At 28.7% G+C, this 18616-nt stretch overlaps 4 protein-coding genes across 4 annotated transcripts in view; 3 read left to right on the top strand and 1 right to left on the bottom strand.

Moving 5' to 3' along the window:
• The window catches only part of LOC113374978 (protein tyrosine phosphatase type IVA 3-like), a 137030-nt gene that overhangs the window by 61797 nt on the left and 56617 nt on the right, over nucleotides 1–18616 (top strand). The gene's annotated exons all lie outside the window — the stretch shown is intronic.
• LOC113378394 (oocyte zinc finger protein XlCOF26-like) lies at nucleotides 4056–6213 on the top strand. The gene is made up of 7 exons (XM_026618923.1): nucleotides 4056–4229; nucleotides 4297–4434; nucleotides 4786–4995; nucleotides 5312–5500; nucleotides 5604–5796; nucleotides 5859–6019; nucleotides 6083–6213. Exons 1-7 carry the CDS (start codon nucleotides 4069–4071, stop codon nucleotides 6111–6113), a joined length of 1083 nt encoding a protein of 360 aa, XP_026474708.1. The 5' UTR covers nucleotides 4056–4068; the 3' UTR covers nucleotides 6114–6213.
• Nucleotides 6907–7485, bottom strand: LOC113378396 (40S ribosomal protein S16). Its single transcript, XM_026618925.1, has one exon. It carries the CDS (start codon nucleotides 7402–7404, stop codon nucleotides 6958–6960), a length of 447 nt encoding a protein of 148 aa, XP_026474710.1. The 5' UTR covers nucleotides 7405–7485; the 3' UTR covers nucleotides 6907–6957.
• LOC113378393 lies at nucleotides 10888–14235 on the top strand. Its single transcript, XM_026618922.1, has 10 exons — nucleotides 10888–10934; nucleotides 11024–11321; nucleotides 11391–11575; nucleotides 11634–11865; nucleotides 11954–12167; nucleotides 12256–12553; nucleotides 12615–12717; nucleotides 12782–12953; nucleotides 13776–13968; nucleotides 14153–14235. The coding sequence occupies exons 1-10, from the start codon at nucleotides 10901–10903 to the stop codon at nucleotides 14212–14214; spliced, it is 1791 nt and encodes a 596-aa protein (XP_026474707.1). The 5' UTR covers nucleotides 10888–10900; the 3' UTR covers nucleotides 14215–14235.

Genomic DNA, 18616 nt, shown 5'->3' on the forward strand with positions numbered 1-18616 from the left:
GGTTTAGACATAAGTTTTATATATAAAAAAATGTTAACTGCGAATTACGAAACTGGACCGATAATTTCATTTAATATATTTGTAACTAACCACCTCTGCTAAAATCCGAGACCTAAAAATAGTCTTCAAATATAATTTTAATACATTTTTCAATTTCAGGTATATGGTTGGAGCAGCATTCATAGGAAAAGCTTGCTCGTTGATATTTTTCTTTGCTGCTTGGTGGTTTTACATTCCACCAAAAGCAATAAACCCCAAGCACAAAATGAACTGCCAATGAATGGAAACCTTAATCATGTCGCAGAAAGGGATAAATATTAAACATAGTGCAAAACAATAAATCTTAATTGCAGACAATTGTTTAAGGCAACAAAAGACATTTGCTATGTGTAATTGCGTGTATTATTTTATGAATAACTCTGTAAATCAAGAATTAAGCGATCACACGAAAAACGTGATATCAGAAAATAAGCAGTCTAAGGAAAAGAACATTTTTGTTCTGTATAATTATTTCGATGATTCTGATGATAATGTTAACCTGTAATTGTTATGATTGCTTTGATTAATTACATTATACAATAAATTATATTGTTTTCCAATTGGCATTTAAGTAATACATGTCAATTGTAACAAAGTATGAAAACATGGATGGTGTTTCAGTCATTGGACTGAAACTTTCCTAAACTACACGTATAAAGTAAATTTCGCGAAATTTAATTAGGTTTATATAAAAATATTTCTAATAGTTGCAGCCTCCTTTGCATTTTTCTTTCTCAAAAATGCATTTTGTTTGCATTCTTACTATTTATTTTTATGTTTTACTTTACTCCCACGGTTATGTTGAAAAAATTATATAATTAATAATTTGTGGAACCTAAATAAATGTTATTAATAATCAGAAAAAATGCCAAGATCAATTTAATTATTTATAATCCATACCCATAAGTGACTGATTGATGTTTGAATGTTTTATTAATAATGCGAAAGCGATAATTATTAGCTATAACAATTAGATATTATAACATTTTGGCAGTATTTGTCTAATTTAGCAACGTTTGATTTATGTGATTTAAGTGAAAGAAAAATATGATTGTATAATGTTATATCGTCAATTGCTGCATGATTATTTTAAAAGAAATAAGAATTTATAGATTTATATATGCGAGTTTTGTACAGTATTTATTAATAAATGTATAATCGTAATCAGTTGTTTTTTTATGTGACTACATTCTTCTAGTCGTCTAATTTGCATTGGAACGCACAAACCACCATTGCATTCATACATGTTCTCGTTCAAATTTTTTTCAAATATTTTGAAATCTTTTTTGGTTTTCTTCTGATACTTATTGTAAACTAAAATCAAAATCTAGCTTTCTAACATTTTGGAACTACCAACTAACATTTTAAAAAACTGAACATTTTTTCGTTAATAGTTAAAAATAATTCCATGGATTAGGTTTGTATAGCAGAATATCAACCCTTTCCACTTGGATGCCGCCGCTCTGACGGCAAAATTTATATAAATCTCGCAATTCGCGAGAGGAAAGGGCTAAATTTTGCGACTCTAAGCTCTAATATATTTAAAATTATAAATACATTTATGAAATACGTATGATTTTTTGTATAAGAATTTGAAAAATATTCGTATACGCAAAATAAAATTTTACAATTGAAAACACTAGATTTTTTAATGTAAAAAAATCAATATATTTATAGGAATCAAAGAAAAGTAAAAACAGATAAAATCATCAAAAAAACCCAAAAATTTATTCTTACAATAAGTACTTTTTCGGAATCCAAATTTTGTTGACTACCATAATCTCAAAACAAGATCTTTTTACTTTCTTAATTAACTTCCCGTAGGATAAGTTATAGTAATCTCAAAAAAATCAATATAAAATTTTTGCATATCTTCACGTTTCTAAGTCTTCTGAACATTTTGGCATGCCTTAGAAAAATAGATGTGATTGTGTATGTGTGTGTGTGTAAGTATGTGCGGATACAATTTTTCGTTCACGATTTCGGGCGCAGGCATCAACCGTTTTAAATGAAGAAGAATGATTGAAAAAACAATCGATTACTATTGATGGGAAGACGTGCTGATTAGTTGTTGGCGAAAACAGGTCAAAGTCTAACCGTTTTTTTTAAAGATACGGGTCGAAAAGTGCAAAGAATGGTAATTTTGTTTTTGAGGCAACGGAGCGCTCATGCTTACTTATCTATGGAAGCGCTCGATTTGAATGATTTAAAAAAAAAATTTACTTGTATTGACGATTGAATAGTATATATTTATTATATTATATTAGTGACAGGTCCGGCGATTTCGGAGATACAGAGGCAAAAATAAAAAAAAATCGCGTTCAAAAATGTTCATTAGACATATGCACATCAAATTATCAGATATTTTATAAAGATTTTAAAAATGAGTACTACTTTTATTGCATTTTTTTGAGTTCCATTCCAAGATTTTTAATATTTTAAGGTTCTTATATGATTCAAATTAATTTAAAAATTTATAAAAGATTTTTTTTTCAAAATTTTCAAAAATGAACGAAGTTTTATACTTTCTTTATTCATTGTAAATTTACAATTCAGTTTAAAAATGTATATATTTTATATGCGTTGTTCTAATCGTAAGAAATATATCCCAAGATGGATTAATTTGGCATCTCTTGTTAACGTAAACATTCTTAAGTGTCAAGTGATAAGATCGCCGCTATATAATATACAAGCGATAAAATATATAGCATAGATAAATAAGCGTAAGTATTTATACTTATCTATTTGAAAATATTTAAAACGATTGTTATTAATTATTATTGATCAATAATTACTGCTTTTTTATTTGTTCCCCTCGAATATATAATAATTTAATTCTGGTCCAGAAATTTCAAAAATAAAACTTTTACTTTGCTATTGGTTACTCTGAAATTTTCTACATCGTGTTGCTAACTTCACTAATCACCTCATAAACAAGTAAATGACAGCTAAACGTCATGAACAAATAAATTGAAATGTTATGCGTTACGCCTTAATAAATGGAAGAAATATAATTTATATAGATATGGCACAGATTGAAGCATGTCAACTTTGTTTATGCAACACTAAATTGCTGAGAGGACTTAACAAAGAAATCGAAAGCTTAATTAAAACCAAAATATTAGATTATCTATCTATTAACGTAAAGTTTTCGCTACAGACGTAACAAATCAAACAAGCAACTTATATGAGGATTTATTGTTTCAGATTCACTATAAAAATAATACCCCGATAGTAATTTGTGAGGACTGCCTAAATAATTTAAATCAATTTCATATATTTGCACAAACAGTTAGTCTCATTTTACATACTTCTTTGAACCTTCACTAATTTTTATATTATCAATTAATTGTGTAATTAAAAATTTATTTGTTTTAAATATTTATTATAGGTTTATTTAGCTCAGAGAAATTTTCAAAAAAAATCAAAATTGTTTAAATATGAAACAACAAATATTGTAAGTCAAATATCTTAAAATGTATTCTGTATGCATTGATTATTTTATTCTTATAATGTTAAATTCGTTTTTGAAGGAAGATAATCTACCACTATCGATGCAAAAGCAAAGAAATAATATGATATCCCAAATAGAATTTAATAATCCAAATGCAAAAACGCCAAATTATATAAATAAAGATTCTGCCAAAGTTAAATCTGTGGATAATGAATGTAAGTAGTAAAGAAAACAAAACCACAAATGGTTTAAGGCATAATTTCAATATATAATAATATTTAAATAGTTTCAAGTTTTTTTTTCAAATGTATTTTAATTCATCTGCTGATTTTATTGTTATGTATAAAAGAGTCATCTACCGTTTGCTATTTTTTATACACAGAAAATATTGATTATAAATGTTTTATATTCTAAATTCAAATGTTTGTTTGAACCTAGCAATTGGTATTTTATAACACCCTTATTATGTTATTTTGTTGCAAAACAATATTGATAGAATTTTTTTTTCAGTGAGCATAAAAACTGAATTTAATTTAAGTGATACGGAACAGTATTATGAATCTGACGATGAGGATATGTTGACTGAATCAAATCAAATAAGTTTTGACAATAGCACATTTCCCAAAGAACTTATTAAGAATTGTAGATTAACTATCACTGGAAAAAAATTGGACAATATGTTAGCAACATTCTTTGGTTTAAAATGTAACATTTGTATCAATACAACATGTTTTACGTATGTTATGAAATAATTCGTATTTAATTTTCATTTTAATTTAGTTTACGAGAATAATAATTTTTAGGACTATTTCCAATTTGATAAAACATTATGAAGAAGTCCATAATACAAAAGGCTATGTTCTTTGTTGCGGTCAAAAAATTACAAGGCAGAAGGCAATGGCAATGCACATGGCAAGTCATATTCAACCAGAGGCTTTTACGTAAATATAATTTATAATTGAACATCAATTTTTTGTTGCTTCTATCATTTTGTTTTCCTAACATTAGTTGCCAGTTCAGATACAATATCTGCAACCACTGCAGAATACTACCAGTATCTGAAATTTTTCAATTCTTGAAATATTTTTTACCATCCACTTCATTAATCAAAAATAATTAGTTAAAGCAATGTACACAAAGTATAAAATGACAAACTAAAATAAAATACTGAAAATTTCATCCCTGATAATTGAATGCAAAAAATACCAATGCATTGCCACCACTCTTTACAAAGTCCTACTTAATACAATAAGATTGAAACACTAGTTTTAATTAACATTTGTATTTTTCAGTTGTACCATTTGCAATAAGATATTAACCTGCCCTAAAATATTGCAAAATCATATACAGAATCATTTACCAGAATCACAGCGTCCTTTATGTTGTCCAGAACCAACATGTTCAAGACGTTTCAGTTATTACAGTGCATTAACAGCTCATCAGGCATCACATTTAAATGAGGAGGAAAAGATAACGCATATTTGTGAAGAGTGCGGTAAAATGTAAGTTGTATGTAGATAGTTTATAGTGAAATAAGAAAATGCTATTCGGCTGATTATGAGTAGCTAGAGTATAAACAAGTATTTTTTTTTGGTTTTTCATGGAGAAATTAATTTATTTTACATAGCTATCACACTGTCAATGAACTTTTGAAGTTAGTAGATAATTAACTCACTATTTAAATTGAATAAAAAAACTGAACAGTTATCTGAAATTATTAATTATGGCATTTGATTCTTTACACTTACCTCCAATGTAAATTGCTGGTCCTGTTCTTAATAAATGCTGCCACCATTTGTATGATATGATTACTTTCAGTTTTGGTACTGCGAGTGCTCTCTCGACACATATAAACAAAACTCACAAAGTCAACCAAAAAGATAAGTACAAATATGTATGCCACATATGCGCCCATAGGTTCAGTAATTCAGGAAACCTTGGATATCATCTCGGCACACATGAACATAAAATGTTCAATCAAGTGCAATGTCCAGAATGTGGCAAATGGTAAGAAAATAATATCTCACTAGTATAGCTAATTATTTATAGGTCCTTAAGTTCACTGTAATTGCATATTCTAAGGTTCTGTTGATATTTATTATCCTGTCAGGTCCAAAAACAAGCAATGCTTAGCCAAACACATGACACAACACACTGAGGCTCCATTAAGCTGTGAATTTTGTACTTACAAAAGCAAATCTAAACAAGCCTTACGATTGCATACTCAAACACATCACATAGAAGGAAAGCACTACAGTTGTGATGTTTGCAACAAGACATTCAAGATGAAATGCACTTTAAATGTAAGTTTTTAGTTTAGTTACATAATTCTGTTTCATTTGTCTATTATACTTCTAAATTTTAGGCACATGCTGCACAACATACAGGGGAAAGAAAATATAAATGCAATTTCTGTGAAAAAACTTTTGTCAATTCAGGCAATTTTTATGCACACAGGAAAAGAATGCATTCAACAAAATTGAAGGAGTTTTATGAAGAACGAGACCGATTAGAAAATGAAGAAAGGTATTTTTTCTCATTTTTGCCATAATTATGAATAATTAATGATATATCATTTGTAAATTGCAGGATGAAGATGTTGGACAATCAAAACATATGAATGAAAATGTTTTAATATAAATATCTCAGACCATCAATCATACTTTTTTATTATAATAGTATGCATAGCAAATACAGTGACTACACATTATGACAGCTCCTTGAAATCTGTTATTTAACAATTATAATTAATTATACATATTAATCGATTTCAAATAAATGTTTTACATTCATTGTAACATAGTTGCTTTAAATTTCAGAGTATACCCCTAAAATATTCACCAAAATAACATAGAAATAACATTTATTACACAAATAACTCCCTAGAACAGAATGAATGTGTATTGTTTATGTAAATTGGTGATTGCAAAATAAGAATGCAGTTTACTATAAAGAGAAGAATTCAATTACAACAACCTTATTACGACAAACATTTAAGTTTCGACATATTTTTAATTGAGATGTGCTAACAGTTTAGAGTTTTACATCATGCAATTAAAAGAAATCATGCATGCACTTTATTTCAGTAAATCACTGCCACGGCACTGTAAATCAGTAGTGATCAATACTCATCTCAATCAAATCAAATCAAACAAAAGCGAATTTACACTAATTGATCGTGGAAGTGGTCCTGGAAATAATTATCGAGTAACACTAAAAAGAACTTGTAACTTTATTGAATTATGTAAAAGAAAGGTTGACTTACACTTGCTCACAATGAATTTACTGTCTAGAAATTGGCATTGAACTTTTCAACGCTGACACTTATACCTTAAAAAAACAATGTTATTGGCAAGCTAATATTAGTGATTTATCTTCAACTCTGTAAAAGAACTAGAAATGATACACGTACATTCTGTCAAACCAAATTTATTATAATAGAATTTAAAAAAAGATAATATAAATTAACGGTATGACTTTTGGTAACGTGCACGGGCACCTGGACCTCCAAATTTCTTTGGTTCGCAACGACGGGGATCTGCCACGAATAGGGTCCTGTCGTATTGAATCAGCATGTCTTTGATTTCCTTCTTAGACGCCTCATCGACATATTTCTGGTAATAGGAAACTAAAGCCTTTGAAATTGCTTGCCTGATAGCGTAAATTTGTGCGACGTGACCTCCTCCATTTACTCGAACGCGGATATCAACACCGGCAAATTTTTCCTTGCCTAAAAGTAGAATAGGCTCCTGCAACTTGTATTGGAGAACTTTTGGCTCCACGAGTTCCAAAGGACGTCCATTTACTCGCAAATTTCCACGTCCACGCTTACAATAGGCAACAGCGGTGGCTGTCTTTTTTCTGCCAAAAACTTGGACAGCATGAATAGGTTCCCTCTTTTGTTTCTGCATTTTTAAATTAATATTTTTCACGAATGCACGTGTTCGATCAACCACAAGCTGAGCACAGAAGGTAAAAGGAAATTAAATGGCCGTCTTGCGTCGAAGTAGATTTCGCAGTGATGCCACACTAGCAATACGAAAATCATGTTGGCCACAATGGCGGAATAGAACAGTTTAGCAACTGTCAACTTGCTGTCACTTTGACATGTCTGTAAACATGTATTCAATTCCAGATTTTTATAAACAATAAGATTTATTATTTATTAGTTACTTTTATAATAATAATAACAATAATTTATTAAGATAATTTAATAATAATTCTTATACAGTTTCAATTTTAAACTAAACATGAACAAAAATGAAGAAGTTAAAATCATTTGTGAATTACGCAAATTGATTAAATTATATTGTCCTCAGGTAGACCAAATTTCTATAATTTTTACAAAACCAAATTTTGTATTTGGTTGATTTAATATTATTTAGTTCATATAAAATGTAGGCTTTAATAATTGATTTCAAAGAAAATCATACTAAAATAATAAAATATTTTGGTTCGTGATTTGGATGCACATACACATGAAATACAAGTGAAATTATTTTTATCAGATATTATTTTAGGTCTCAAAAATATTGAATATTAATCATGTGCCTCTAGTGAAATTTTATGTTAATTTGGATATCATGCATTAATTTGTAATAACAAGCACTAATATTTTTACAGGACTGTGATTCTGAACAAATATCTTCTTTTGAAAATTTTGGAATAAACATAATAAAAAATCATAGATTTTTATCAGTGGATAGCCATGCAATTACACGTTCTATGTCAGGTTTAATAGAAAAATTTAAATTACATGGTCATAATGAAGCTTCGGATCAATTGAATAATTTATATAATAAATTTATAAATAATCCATATTTTGAAAACCATCCTCAGGTTGAAATATATGTATCTAAGCAATACTAATTTTTAACAATTTGATAATCTTTTAATTTTATAGTTTGATTTAAAGTGGACCTTGTTATCTTTAACAATACATGCGGCATATAATCCTACTGGTTCAGTGCCCGATAATTTGCAAAGTAAACAATCTACATTCAAATGTTTAACACTACACGAAGAAGAAACTATAGATTGGAAAAAAATTCTTGCAGAAGATCTGAATTTAAGAACTGATTACGATAGTGAATCTCTCAGTGTTAGTATTACTTTTCTATCTGTTTTTTGTTTAATTATTTTCGAAATGAATCCGACATTCATAATAGGAATGGAGTGATGATGATGATGATGATGATGATTATGAAGATTATGAGAATGATAATGATGATGATTTTGAAAATGTGGAAAGTAGAGATACTTCAGAAAACAAACCAAAACAAATTACAGAACCAAAGCCAAAACAAACTTCAGAGCAATGCACACAAACAAATTTTCGTAACTCTAGATCTGCAAAACTTAGTAAAGAAAGAAAACAAGCAGGTAAAAGTGCCAAACCAGATCATTGGTTACTTTTGGAATCATTGCAACTGCCATGGTGGGAACATGGTACCACCTATGAGGCTCAGAGCTCTCATCCAGCAGCTAATTGGGCAACCACCCGGTAAAATTTATATATATAATATATATATAAATGTGTGTGTGTGTGTGTTAATATTTAAAGGCAATACATCAATTTCAAAGATTGATTATCTTAAATGTTTACTTATTTATCTTTTTATTTATTTATTTATTTATTTAATAAATATTAACAACATACATTTGAACATCAAAATTAAGTAATAAATTCAGCATATATATATATATATATATATATATATATACAGGGCCGGTCCTGGGGTGGAGAGCGCCCGCATGCAAGATTTGTTCTAGCGCCTCCCCCCCCCCTAATAATTTTAACTGTCTTAACATTTATCTCTAAAATTATATGAATATTTACGTAAATTCACACAAAGAATTAGAAATAATCTAAAAGTGTATAAAATACATTGATTTTAATTTTATTTAGAAAATTAAAGCGATTTGCGGGTTGACCATAATTAAATATTTTATATTTTCAAGTATTTCTAACATATATGTAATATTAATATTTGGCTTTTGAAACTTTTCACTTATTTCATTAAACTCATTTTTATTTTTAAACATAACATTCATTTTTCATGTTAGATTTTTTAAATTTAATTTTAATTTTGTTTTTCATTATTTACAATATCCAAAATTGCATCAGTAACTTATTGATATTGTAAAGTCAAATTGTATTCATGTTTACTTCCCCATCTGATTCAGAATATTAGATTGTTGTTTTAAAGTTAAATTTTTAACGTATTTTAAAAGATGCAAAGAAATTACATATTTCCTGAACTAACTAAGTATGTCTTCAAAGTTCAAAGTTAATCAGATGCGAAACATTTTCAACAAATACAAAAGTTACAATTAAGTTTCTCGGTGTTGTAGCCATTTTCTAAGCACTGACTGACTACCTATTTCCTATTTTTTTCTATTATAATTTGTATCTATTTTTTTTAACAGGTTCCGTTCAAACTAAATCACCTTGCAATTTTTCATCAATAATGCCCAATAATTTAAACTTTCGTAGGTTTGCGCTTACGGTATTGAACACTAAATAATTTCTTTTTCGATTCCACATTAACTTCGATCTAAGAAAAATATAATAAGTTCGTTAAATAATAAGCAGAACAATAATTTACTAATTTGCATGAGTAATTAATTGTTTCTACAGATATCACATTGCAAACTGAATATGTTTTCTGTTTCTATGTATCCATAGTTAAGTTAAATTGTTTATTATAATCTATTAAGTATTCTAGATTTTATATTAAAAAAAAAAAACGAATAATATATTAAAAAATTTATTTCCGAATCTTGACTTGGCGCCCCATCAGGCGTGCGCCCGCATTTTTTGCATGCAAGGCAGGACCGGCCCTGTATATTATATATATATATATATATATATATATATATATATATATATATATTGAAATAACCAAACTACAAATTTATGTTAAATATTTATATATATGATGAAGAAATCAATTGAAACCTATTACAGGCAGGCACATGTTGAATCCTTATCATATGGAATAGTGAACTCTGAGAACATTTATACCATATCTGAATATTGTGTCCTGAGAGAGTTAATGTGGTTATTACATGAACCACTAACATCCAATACATGTCGTGTATTTTTTAGAGATGAAGATAATAAATTTAAAGTGCACAATAATGTTACTATTCCAAGTTTGCCTCCTGTAAGTCATTTTAGTTTAATATCTTAATGAAAAACTATTTTTATTCATTGTTATTCTCTTCTTTCAACAGGATAGTTTTGAAAAATATGTTCAGCCCTTTTGCGAGTGGTTGGATATACTATACACTATGGAAAGCTTTTTTGATTCAGTAATCGAGGATAATGAAATACGAGCACCATTCACTTACAAAGCATATCGTGAATCAATTATACAACTTCTACAGCCAATTAAAAACTTTATGATGGAATTGGAAAATAAAGTAAGAGCACAAGGTAATTTATAACTATGTATATAATCTAATATTTTATTATATCGAAATATAAATAGGTAATAGAATTGAATTTTTATCTTTTCTTTTCAGATGATGTGTTCACTATCTTGACATTAAGAACAAATTTAGTCCCCTATATGGACAAAATTCATACGTTAAATATCATTCATAAGGACTGCATTCTAGATTGGCACAGCACACCTGCAAATGTATGTGTTACTAATTTATTAACAAAGCTGTACAATAATTGTCATATTGCTGAAGCAGAAATTGCCTCATTTAGCTTTATCATTTTTGTAAACTGTATAAAAGTTTATTTGAATATAATAACATTGTGGTTGAATTCCGGGGGTTTGGAAGATTGGCAAGATGAATTCACTATAGCTAGGTAAAAAACTACAATTGAGTTGAATATAGGTCGAATTTCATATGATTTAATATGATATTTCATTTAAAGCGAAAATAAAGCTAATGATAAACTGGGCGATTATTATCTAAGAAGTATGGATGAATATGAAATTTATAAACAGAATCAAATGCTAAGCACTCTCATGAATAAAGTTTTAAATGCTGGACAAAGTATTAGAATCCTGCAAAAACTTGGGCATATTAAAGATATTTCAAAAACAACAAAATTAAAAGGTAATTTTAAATTTATACAATATTTTTGAACAGTTCATTCATTATTTTAATATTGCAGAAAATTTATTCAAATCCTTCTTCCGTGAAATATTACAAGCCTTGCCACCAAATTTAAATAGAAATCAATTTTTTCGAAAAACTGGCATTAACAATGAACCAAATAAATTATTGTTTATGCCAGATATTCATAATTCTTTATTAAAAGAAGTTTTCAAGAGACATGTGAGAGAGATTCGACCACGTATAATCTACAATGAAGAAACAAATTATGTTGATGAATTATGTGCCAGGTAACCATATTTATTTTTGGATTAAAAACAATAAAACAAATATCAAATAATTAAAAAAAATTCTACATAATTTGGCTCTACATTACAGAATGAAATTGGCACCGAGTCGTCCATTAGAATCTATATTGGATAAAGCTTTAAACGAAGTTCTAGAAAGCAATTGCAACGAAACATGCAAATTAGTAGTAACAGTTTTGAAAGAAGATTTTGATCTTAGTAAACATTTGGATGCATTGCAGAATGTGATGATAAATCAGACAGCAGGAATATTATTTAATTTCTACTTTCAGTTATTCACTGAGGTATTTTCAACTTTGAGATAAATTTGATAATCTATAATTCATGTGATGCTTTGCTAATGTATTTCTTATTTATTAATTATTTGTTTAGATGGATGAGGGCGATGAATGGCAAAGTCCTTATTATATGAACTGTAAACTAGAAGCATTTCTTTCGTATACTAAATTCTGTAATTTGACACATTTATTTTGTGTTCATTTAACGAATCCATCAGCAACTTATACCAGTAAATTAAAAGCATTGAGTGATATAAAGGTATCATACAGCATAGTATATCCAATATCTTTGGTTATTTCTGAAAGAATCTTAAAAAAATATGATGAATGTATGCAATTTTTATTGAAACTTAATTGGTGTACATGGGCATTAAGAAATTTGATATTTTCAAGTAAGTGAAAAAATTTGTTATTCAAAATTACTACATTCAAAATAAAATAAATAATTTGTAGATGGACTTAGACGCCATACTTACGTTCGAGCTGTAGAGGTGGTATCAAAGAGATTGCAAGTTCTTAGATATTGGCTATTGCATAGTATAGGTTCTGTTTACAGGTAGAAATATTTACAAGCAGAAACAATTTATTAAAATTACTTTAATTTATGTTTTTCTTTTTAGTTACATATACGGCCAAGTTCTAACTGTAGCAAAGGCTTGCTTACAAAACAAGATGGAATCAGCCATAGCGCATGAGGACCTTTATTGCGCCCACGAACAATTTATTAATTATGTTCACGATCATTGTTTTCTAAGTAAAAAATATAAAGCAGTGTTAAATGTTATATTACAGGTTTGCATACTATCCTTTCATCTAAGAAAACAAAAATAATTTGTAACTGTTTACTTTAATAATGTTTGAGAGTATTCAAAGTAATTTAATTTAATTTATTGGCCAAAGTAAAGGTAACCACCGTTTAAACAGTAATTACCGTTAAAAAACTACAGTATTATTGGAATGCATATTATACATTGCAAAGGAGAACAAAAAAAGGGAAAATGTTCCAATAATTCGAAAGTACTTGTTACATATTATAATTTCATATTGATATATTAAATATTATTTTTCGTATTTAAGTATTATGACCCTGTCTTTTACGATACCCACGATTTCTCTGCTTCTACTGAATAGATAAACTTCTCTTCAGTATGAACTCTATGAAAATTTGACAATATCAAAAAAAAAGGTGTAAGGACAATATTTTTTCAGATAGTTGCTATTTTGTGAAAAAACATTTTTAATTTGTCCGTAACAACTTGAACTAAATTGAGCATGTTTATTCAGATGATATATAATAAACAGGTCAAAAAGCATAAAATTGGTCAAAGAAGCTTTGAATTTGCACAAAATGGTGATTTCACGCATTTGATAGGAATTAGTTATATAAAATTTTGATGTGGACCTCATTGTTGGCACAATGAAAGTTGGATGCATTTTTCTTTGAAAATAGTTATTAACAAAATGAATGAAATAAATAGGAATAAATTTTAATTTGAATTTAGAATAATTATTAATAATACAGATGGAAATAATAATATTCTATTTTATTATATCTCTGGCATATAATCATAGTTTTTATATTTAAGATAATATTATAAATTCTTTTTTTTACAGCTTTTTCAAATGGTTGAAGTGATACGTTCAGAGTGGGTACACAAATTTGAAAATACATATGGCTTCAGTGATAGTCATTATTATGACGTTGTAAAGGATTTTGAACAAATTTGCACTATGGAAACTATATTCGTCAGATGCCATTCTTACCTCCATTCAGTTTCTCAAAAAAGCTCTCAGGATAACAATGCACGTAAGTTATACTCTATTGTTTATATAAGTAAGAAATAGATACAATCAGTTGTTGTCTCAATTTTTTATATATCTAATATCTCCTTTTTGTTTTTTCTTTACACTCTTTATGTATAGCTTCATTGTTGTTGTGTATTTGTCATAATTCTATAAAAATAATCGATCTATATTTGTTTTTATTTCAGTGAGTAATCTCTGCTGCGCTTTTGATTTCGATATACCTAAAGCATATAGCAATATCACATGAAGATATATCAATTTTAATATTAATATTATATTTTTGTACCAAACTTATTATGTAATTGATCTATTTATTAAATTATCTTATTTACTAGCATATGCTTTTTCGTTATGTGTTGAAAGAGATACCCAAAAATCATAAGGTACTATTTATAATCCACCAAACGCTAAAGGCAAGTGATAAAAGGAATCTGAATTAATAACAAGACATTGGTTGCAATCTAGCCATTTCATTCAATTGTGATAACGCACAGTTATATCATCAATAAAAGTAACTAATGTAAAAACTGTAGTTTTTTGCATTTGACTTCAAAATAAAATTAAGCAAAGTGATTTAATATAAAATACAACCTCAAGTTGAGATTTAGGTTTTTACTGTCAATATTAATACAACATAGCTTCAAAATAAATTTAAATTCCTATAGTAACTAGTAAATTTGTATTGAATAATTATTTATGTAAAACGATATGAAACATACCTCCAGGTGGTTAAACCAATAATTTATCATGCACATGTTTTTCATCGAGTATAATACGGATGCCTATTATTCAACACTACATGCCATTTATTGTATTTGCACATTGCAATTTTATAGTCCTCCACAATTGGTCTATATTGCAAGATACTAAACATTTTATTTTCAACAACTTTCCCACCAAAGCAAAGCGTAAACCATGGATGTTTCAAGTGACATGTTCTATTCTTGCATCAAATCTTGCATTTTAGTAATTGTTGTTATTCTTCTAGTTTTATGTTATTGGTAGATGTAAGATATTTGCCCATATTTGACTTCACATTTTCGAAGCCTTTTTTCATCAAAAATACTATGCATCCTGCAAATAAATATGAAACATGATTAAATACACATAGCTGATAAAAATTAAATTTTAACTTTTATTATCCTTACCTTTATTATTATAAAAAAAGTCTGGACACGAAGCTAAAATTTGATATGTTGACAGAAAAATGACAGCATTGACAGCCTCCAAAAACCGACTAAGCCAGGGCCACACTTTCTGGGAATATTTTAAACAAATTTGTAAATTATTTTAAAAAGTCCAAAAAACACATTCTATTTTTTTTAACTTCCCGTAGGTTATTGTAATCGTCCAAAAATCGAAATTAAATTTTTTTAAATTTTTTCGCGTTTTGACGGTTTCTGAACATTTTGGCATAAATAAAAAAAAATTGATGTGCGTGTGTATGTATGTGTGTGTGTGTGTGTGTGTGTATGTATGTATGGATACATTTTTTCGTCCACGTTTTCGGGCGCACGGATCAACCGATTTGAATGGTTCAAAAAACATTTGATTTCTATCGATAGGGAGACGTGCTGATTAGTTCTTGGCAAAGGCAGGTTCAGACGCTTCGAAGATGCAGAGCAAAGAGTGCAGATAATAGAAATAGAATTTTTGAGACCATCCGATTTGAATGATCTAAGAAACATTCAATTCGTAATGACGGGGAGAAGTCGTGATTAGATTTTGGCAAAGGCAGGTCCAGCCGTTTTGGAGATACCGAGCTAAGTGTGCAAAAAATTGCAGTTTTTAAGAGAACTAAGCATCCGATATGTATGACTCAAAAAACTTTCTGCTTGTTTTGACAAAATAATTGCTTTTGGAAAAAAACTATTTCAATTTTTTTGTATATCGAAAATAATTCAGATTTTGATTTTAATTTTGGCTAAAATTCTAAAGCTCACTTATGTACTTTAAATAAATAATTTTAACTTTGTAATTCAGTTTACATTACTCTTATAAATATTAGACAATGTTACAGTTTTTATAATAATCTATATGAAAATATTTAATATTTTTCGAACATTTCGTTACGGTACGGGAAGATCCAGAAACTTGCCTTAAAGCACGATGCCACACACAACTAGTTTTAATTGTAATATTAATTGCACTTGCTCAGATAATACAAGTATATGCATTTATATTTCAAGAATACATTAAATTAATTTATTTAACACATTTTATTTCATTCATTTCGAGTTCCTTAAACTTAAAATGTATTTTAAGTATAGACGTCAACTGTAATCAGTAAAAATCATGAAAGGCATAGATTAAAACAGGGCTTCTTAAACTATGAGTCGCAACCCCAAATAGGGGCGCGTAAAAAAATTCTGGGGTTGCAAGAGTTTTCAATTGCAATTATCATCATTTCGTAACATCACGTCTAGGTATTTGTATGTTTTACAACAAATTATAAAACTGTATATTTTCATATGTATCTGTATATGAAAATACAGTACTGTACATTTTCATATGTATCTGTATATGGATATTTTTACCAATAAATAAATCATCTAAAAATATTATTTTTTTTTTATATGTGTGGGGTCGTCAAAAAAGCTCGCAATCTTAAATGGGGTCGCAAAAGCAAAAGTTTAAGAAGCCCTGGATTAGAATCATGAACGGCATAGAATTCTGATTAGAATCACTAATATGTTTAGATAAAATCTATTGTCATATAAAGTTTCATCAAAATTGTCGAACAAAATGCTTTGGACATTTAATTTGGATTTGGAAGAAACGGTCTGGACGATCTTTGCCAAAAAGTAATCAACACGAAAACACGCTACCTATCTTCTAATATCTTTGAACAGTTTTTTAATTTTCAAAATCGCTCCAAGATCGTCGGCTAAAATATGGACGAAAAATTTTACACTTTTCTGTGAATTACAAAGAAGCGGCTTGGCCGATCGTCGCACAAAACAAACGCTAGTCCTTATCGAGTTACATCCAATGGCTTTTAAAGTTTTTAAATCGGTTCAGCCGTTTTTTTTAGAAAACGTCGTCGAAAGATCAGATATCGGTTAATATACACACACACACACGAAATATATTTTTTACAAATTTTTATTCGATAATTCGATTCAGAATGACTTGAAACGTCGAAAAAACATAAAATAGCAAATCGGATTTTTTCGAGAAAACAAACTTCTTCGAAGAAGTTATTAAATTTTCCCATTTTGTATTGTTCAATAAATGGTCGATCATCCAGGCGATAATTGATCAAGCAACACATAAAAAGATCGATAAGCGGACGATCAGACCAAAGTGTATCTATCTATCTCTGTATTGACCAGTTAAATTAAATAACAAATATTATTATATTACTCTCCCATATTTTTTTTTGCTAGAAAAGCACATTTTCGAAAAAACAAACGAAATGCCCGACTATCGGCCTCATATTAATGTATTCTTTTCAACATATTGTTCACAAATATCTAAATTTTGAAATCATCAGCAGCTTAATAAAATTATCCGAAAACAATATTTTTAATTAACTTTATTTAATTTTAATTAACAGTATTTTTAATTAACTTCGCTTATACTTCGCTTATACTTATGTTTTCTGGACGTTTCAAATCATTCTGAAACGAATAAGATCGAATTTGGAAAAGTGTGTGTGCATGCGTGTGTATATGTGTGAGCCGATTTTTTACAGGCGTTTTCAAAAAAACGGCAGGTCCGATTCCAAAAGTTTTAAGACCATTTGATGAATCTCGATAAGGACTAGCGTTGATCAGTTTTGCGTGACGATCGACCAAGCTGTTTCTTTGTAATTAACAGAAAAGTGTACCATTTTTAGCCCTCGTTTTACCAACAACGATAGACTTCGTAGTCTGAAATAACATGCTAAAATATTATAGGTATACGATAAGCAATTGAATAAAAATTCATCGAAGTTTAGAATTTTGCCGTAGGCTTGAGCGATTCTAAGAATAAACAGTTGAGCATTTTACCTAAATAGCTAAAACTCAATCCTTATTGATTAAATTGATTATCAATAAGAAGAAAGTTAATGAAACTTGCCTTAAGGCATAATGGTACTTACAACTATTATTACAATATTTAAAATAATTACCTTTGACATTTCACCAGACGGCCTTGGGCAATACCAGCGAGATTTCAATTTTAGCTGTGACTGCTCTCCTGGTAAAATCCGTCGATTCGAAGCACAATTTGTATGAAAATGCTTTTGCTTGATGATAGTTTCACATAAACACATTTGACTAAATGCTGATACGTCGCCTTTTTGATCATTTTTTCTTTGTATTTTGGTGCAAAGATTCACGAATTGGAGGATATATTAGCAGCTTTTAGTTTCGCGTACTACCGCCCGACACCAGCCAAAAGATGTAAACGTTGCCGCCTGGATGCAAGGGGCATTAACGCGTTCCCGCGCAGGCGGAAAATTAAGATTTTGAGATTTTCTTAATTTTGAAAATTTATCAGGAAGTATTATGTACTTGCTATGAGTTGTTTCTGGTTGTTTCATTGCTATTGTTGGCATGGCAAAATCAAAGAACGTTTTGTTGAAAATTGAGCCCATTTATCTCATCCTAAAATGCCTATTTGTCCTACACATGCTGCAGCACAATAAATTCTTGAAAACT

Source organism: Ctenocephalides felis, unplaced genomic scaffold (assembly GCF_003426905.1).
Source record: "Ctenocephalides felis isolate EL2017-DRISC unplaced genomic scaffold, ASM342690v1 CF-g0.4_SCAFFOLD_01886, whole genome shotgun sequence".
Classification (NCBI taxonomy): Eukaryota; Metazoa; Arthropoda; class Insecta; order Siphonaptera; family Pulicidae; genus Ctenocephalides; species Ctenocephalides felis.

Excerpts from the sequence above, each read along its gene's own strand:
- LOC113378394 (XM_026618923.1), top strand. The coding sequence starts at position 4,069 with ATGTTGACTGAATCAAATCAAATAAGTTTTGACAATAGCACATTTCCC. Across the intron at positions 4,230-4,296 it reads ATCAATACAACATGTTTTAC|GACTATTTCCAATTTGATAA; the intron begins GTATGTTATGAA and ends AATAATTTTTAG. Across the intron at positions 6,020-6,082 it reads CGATTAGAAAATGAAGAAAG|GATGAAGATGTTGGACAATC; the intron begins GTATTTTTTCTC and ends TGTAAATTGCAG.
- LOC113378396 (XM_026618925.1), bottom strand. The coding sequence starts at position 7,404 with ATGCAGAAACAAAAGAGGGAACCTATTCATGCTGTCCAAGTTTTTGGC.
- LOC113378393 (XM_026618922.1), top strand. The coding sequence starts at position 10,901 with ATGATGGAATTGGAAAATAAAGTAAGAGCACAAG. Across the intron at positions 12,168-12,255 it reads ACTTTCAGTTATTCACTGAG|ATGGATGAGGGCGATGAATG; the intron begins GTATTTTCAACT and ends TTATTTGTTTAG. Across the intron at positions 12,954-13,775 it reads TGTTAAATGTTATATTACAG|CTTTTTCAAATGGTTGAAGT; the intron begins GTTTGCATACTA and ends TTTTTTTTACAG.